Source organism: Cucurbita pepo, chromosome LG15 (genome assembly GCF_002806865.2).
Source record: "Cucurbita pepo subsp. pepo cultivar mu-cu-16 chromosome LG15, ASM280686v2, whole genome shotgun sequence".
NCBI lineage: Eukaryota > Viridiplantae > Streptophyta > Magnoliopsida > Cucurbitales > Cucurbitaceae > Cucurbita > Cucurbita pepo.
The window spans coordinates 3,815,238-3,820,429 of NC_036652.1; the positions used below are offsets into that span (position 1 = coordinate 3,815,238).

Genomic DNA, 5,192 nt, shown 5'->3' on the forward strand with positions numbered 1-5,192 from the left:
AGGGACATTATTCGCATGAAGATCATTTGAGATACAGCGGCAAATAGGCAAGCTTTCGCCTTTGATTTCCTTGTCTTCTTTTCCTTTTGTAATTTGATTTGTGCTACAGTAGGATTTGCTGGAAGCGGAGGGATCTCGTAATCCTCTTCTATTGCTTCCCAAAGATCCAAGGCCTCCAAATAAGTCTCCATACGAACTGCCCACATTTGATAATTGTCTCCATCGAAGACGGGTGGTGCAACAGCTGAAAAACTTGATTCTCCTCCCATTTTGATCTCACATATCCCTTAAGAAGATAGCTCTGATACCAATTGTTAGTGAAAGAACGAGAGATTGAATGATTGATGAGAAGATTGAATTATGAAGAGTAAGAATGCTCTATATATATTGAGAATACAAAAAATATTTAAAAAATCTACCTAAAAAATCTACAGAAAATCTGGTAACAAACCAATAAACAAATCAAAACAAAATCTAATCAACTCAAAACTAAATCAAATAAAAAACTAAATCTAACTCCTAACGGAGATTTAATTAGATACTAACTGACAGCAATCTAAACAAATACATGACTCCTAACGGAGATTTAATTAGATACTAACTGACAGCAATCTAAACAAATACATGATCTTTAACCAGCTCTAACCATTGCGACCAAAGTGCACGCTTATTTCAGTCAATTCTTTCTCTATGTTGATGCTACGCATGAAGAGACCACCAAGTTTCCTAAGCTTCTTTAGCTTAAGATCTCCATTCACTTTCTGTCGAACCAAGGGAGTTTTGGACCAAATAAGCACAAAAGTGATTCCAATTGTGACATTTATAGGAAAGTATGGCCATAAAGAAATTGTCAATAATACATAGCAAATGACCAAAGGAAGAACCAAATGGAGAGCGTAGCCAATCCCAGAAGGAAGATGAACACAAATCTCTATCATTGAAGCAACGAATGCCAAAGTATTTAACTGTAGGAAGCATTCGTATGGGATCCACTTGTAGTTGTCAAAGAAGAAATCCATGTCTTTCGTGGGTGGAGTTAGAGCAGCTTGGTAAGTTGCAGTGGCAATGAGCACAGAAACTACTAATATTGCATTCCGATCCTTTTTAGACATGTAAAGAATCTCACGATAGTCCGTAATCACTAATCTCTTCACAAACAATAATATTGAACGCAAAAATTTTGCAACATTTTTGAGAATGTGGGAACCATGGAGCATCTCTTTTACCTCTTTGTCTTCCACAGGCCCATGTTCTTTCATTATGTCTAATGCTGTCTTGCCTTCCAAATTCTTTGCTTTCATATCCACTTTGTTTATGAAAAGCTTCACCATCTGACAAGCGTTCATAATATTGTCTTAATATTGTCTGCCTTAACCAGTTATATATTGTCAGTCTCACTCATTTAAAATACATCTATTAGAGAGAGATTTTTACTTTCTTACGAGGAATGTTTAGCTTCCCTCTCTAACCCACACCAGATTACAAAAATTTAGACTTATTAAATCATAATTTTTTTTTTTTTTTTTTTTTTTTTTTTTTTTTTTTTTTTTTTTTTTTTTNTTATATTGAAGTTGAGTTTATAAAAAAATAAAAAACTAAAAATTAAATAGTTATTAAACGGGATTCTTTTGAGTTTTGATTATTCCCAACAAGTTAGATGATCATTCCATGAGATTATTGCAAACATAAAACTCCTACCCTTTTAATAACAAATATAATATATTAACCAATTAAGCTACGCTCTATTTGAAAATTTCCGATACTGACCTCAACTTGATTTCCGAGCGCCGCCAGATGCATGGCATTGTTTCCTTCGTCATCACACCAATTAAGTATTGAGGTCATGCAAGTTTGTTGGATCCATTGTAGCAAGATTTTAACCGATTCAATATCTTCATTTTTAACAGCAATATGTAGAGCAGACTCATTACGATTGGTCAATTGTTTAATAGATTTTGGGCATGAAGTTAGAAACTTGGCCAATATATCATCCATGCCTCCCGAAGCTGCAATGTGCAATGGAGTTAAGCCCTCTCTCCCTTGTATGCTTACGAGATCTCGATCGATATCGATGAGCCGCAACACGGTTTTTGTTTGGTTATTTTGCAATGCCAAGTGGATAGGGCTATAGCCGTCTGGGTTAAGCTTCTTGGCTAAGGATGGTTTCAACCTCATGATCTCCAAGGAAAAAGGGACATGTCCGGCTGATGCTGAGATGTGTAATGGGGTATCTACAAAAGGTACCTTTCAAAAAGTAGACACAAATCAATCCCAATTTGGCCTTTTAGTTGAGAACAAAATATTTTTGAAGTTATTTTGAGTTAGACAAGAACCAAATTGAAAATAAGTTGTATGAGGATTAAGAAAAAAAAAATTAAAAAAAATATAAATGAATAAATAAAATAATGATAATAATAATAATAACTTGCACGATCGATGGAAAACGCGTGAGCGCAGAAGAACCCGCACCTCCAACGAACCCACGACCATACCTGTAGTCCTACACTTCAGTAAACACTTAATCTCACCCGTAAGAAAAGGAAACACAAAATGTCGAGAGAAAAGGATGGATGACTAACGGTTTTGTCTCATCGAACATAAACGCCGACGAAACAGAGACATTCGATCAAGTAAACGAAAGATCAGAAAACACGCGTGGGAAGATATGGAAAGATGAGGGGAGCTCAAAGTGATTAGAGGAGAGGAAAAAGAAAGAAGGAGATAATAGAAAAGAGAAGAGAGAGAAAAGAAAAAAAAAAGGATTTAGGATTTTTTTAGAGAGAGAAAATGAAATTCACTCAAACTCCGTTTGGACTCACAATTTCTCCCCAACTCCAAATGGAGCTTTCAAATCCGAACAGGAAGTTAGCGTTTTGGGTTCTTGATTTTGGTTTTCCTTTAGGTTCGAGAGCTCTTCTATTAATTAAGTTATAAGTTTCATGAAGGAAGGTGGAGTTGATTCAAAATAAAAGATGGTGTTTCGACAATCATTAAGATAATAATTAGTATATTATCCACTTAGCTATGTTTGAATGGACCAACATTTTATTTGATTTAAAATAATATACGGTTCAATCATTCAATGCCATGAATTTTTTCATTTGAAATGAAAAAACAAATATGTTCATACCTGATCTATACGTTCTAAAATGTAGGCATCTTCTTGAAATATCATATACAAGGAGTCGATATCCCCTGAAGATGCAACTTCGTTCAACCTTCGGTTCATTTTTGTTTTGAGAAAACTGCAGCAAAATGAACAAAATAGTGTGATTAAGGATCAATATTGTGGTAGTTCTTAAGTTTGAGCACAATTCAATGATTATATATTTATATATAAATATATATGTTGCGCTGAAATGGACCAAAACTGAGACTGAAATTAGACTTACAAATGAGATTGATAAGGATGGTCGAGATGGATGAAGAGCTGTGTGGAGACTGCCCAATACAAAACTTGAACAACAAATTGGAACAATATACAAAAGTAGGCCTGAAATGCTTTTCTTAGCAGCTAAGATGGTCAAGTTTATATACCTCCATTACTGACATGAACAGTAGAGGCCATTGACTGACTTGTCAGCTAAGGACAAGGTACTTTTTGAATGGTTGAATGTTTGAATGATTGAGCGTAACTCCGAGCCCATTTCATCACATGTTCTTGGTAATTTCTCTCTCATTGGGGACGAGTCAATTACGTGTAGTCCCAAATCCACTTTATTTCATTCCTACACTCAATGGGAACACTCATTTAAGTAATTTACCTATGTAATTGTTATCAAGATAACGTGTTTGTTTAGATTGCTATCGTTAGTATCTAATTAAAAATTCTTCTATTTAGGAGTTGATTTAGTTTTGATTTTATTTACCGTTTGTTACCAGATTTAGAGCTTTCCTGCTTTTCAAAATATAATTTTTTTTTATCAAACATTCAATCACTCACTCTTTCACTAACAAGTTGGTATCAGAGCATTCTTCTTAAGGGATTTGTGAGATAAAATGGAAGGAGAATCAAGTTTTTTAGCTATTGCACCACCAGTCTTCGATGGAGACAGTTATCAAATGTGGGCCGTTCGTATGAAGACTTATCTGGAGGNAATTCACTCAAACTCCGTTTGGACTCACAATTTCTCCCCAACTCCAAATGGAGCTTTCAAATCCGAACAGGAAGTTAGCGTTTTGGGTTCTTGATTTTGGTTTTCCTTTAGGTTCGAGAGCTCTTCTATTAATTAAGTTATAAGTTTCATGAAGGAAGGTGGAGTTGATTCAAAATAAAAGATGGTGTTTCGACAATCATTAAGATAATAATTAGTATATTATCCACTTAGCTATGTTTGAATGGACCAACATTTTATTTGATTTAAAATAATATACGGTTCAATCATTCAATGCCATGAATTTTTTCATTTGAAATGAAAAAACAAATATGTTCATACCTGATCTATACGTTCTAAAATGTAGGCATCTTCTTGAAATATCATATACAAGGAGTCGATATCCCCTGAAGATGCAACTTCGTTCAACCTTCGGTTCATTTTTGTTTTGAGAAAACTGCAGCAAAATGAACAAAATAGTGTGATTAAGGATCAATATTGTGGTAGTTCTTAAGTTTGAGCACAATTCAATGATTATATATTTATATATAAATATATATGTTGCGCTGAAATGGACCAAAACTGAGACTGAAATTAGACTTACAAATGAGATTGATAAGGATGGTCGAGATGGATGAAGAGCTGTGTGGAGACTGCCCAATACAAAACTTGAACAACAAATTGGAACAATATACAAAAGTAGGCCTGAAATGCTTTTCTTAGCAGCTAAGATGGTCAAGTTTATATACCTCCATTACTGACATGAACAGTAGAGGCCATTGACTGACTTGTCAGCTAAGGACAAGGTACTTTTTGAATGGTTGAATGTTTGAATGATTGAGCGTAACTCCGAGCCCATTTCATCACATGTTCTTGGTAATTTCTCTCTCATTGGGGACGAGTCAATTACGTGTAGTCCCAAATCCACTTTATTTCATTCCTACACTCAATGGGAACACTCATTTAAGTAATTTACCTATGTAATTGTTATCAAGATAACGTGTTTGTTTAGATTGCTATCGTTAGTATCTAATTAAAAATTCTTCTATTTAGGAGTTGATTTAGTTTTGATTTTATTTACCGTTTGTTACCAGATTT

The 5,192-nt window shown here is 34.5% G+C and overlaps 1 protein-coding gene across 1 annotated transcript; it reads right to left on the minus strand.

Annotated features, from left to right (window-relative positions):
* Nucleotides 1–563: 563 nt before the first annotated feature.
* LOC111811165 (ankyrin repeat-containing protein BDA1-like) lies at nucleotides 564–3,474 on the minus strand. Its single transcript, XM_023697914.1, has 4 exons — nucleotides 3,393–3,474; nucleotides 3,131–3,245; nucleotides 1,768–2,244; nucleotides 564–1,331 (listed from the first exon to the last, which is right to left on the minus strand). The coding sequence occupies exons 2-4, from the start codon at nucleotides 3,227–3,229 to the stop codon at nucleotides 642–644; spliced, it is 1,266 nt and encodes a 421-aa protein (XP_023553682.1). The 5' UTR covers nucleotides 3,230–3,245; nucleotides 3,393–3,474; the 3' UTR covers nucleotides 564–641.
* Between the last annotated feature and the right edge of the window lie 1,718 nt (nucleotides 3,475–5,192).

Excerpts from the sequence above, each read along its gene's own strand:
- LOC111811165 (XM_023697914.1), bottom strand. The coding sequence starts at position 3,229 with ATGAACCGAAGGTTGAACGAAGTTGCATCTTCAGGGGATATCGACTCC. Across the intron at positions 2,245-3,130 it reads TTTTAGAACGTATAGATCAG|GTACCTTTTGTAGATACCCC; the intron begins GTATGAACATAT and ends ACTTTTTGAAAG. Across the intron at positions 1,332-1,767 it reads CGCTCGGAAATCAAGTTGAG|ATGGTGAAGCTTTTCATAAA; the intron begins GTCAGTATCGGA and ends AACGCTTGTCAG.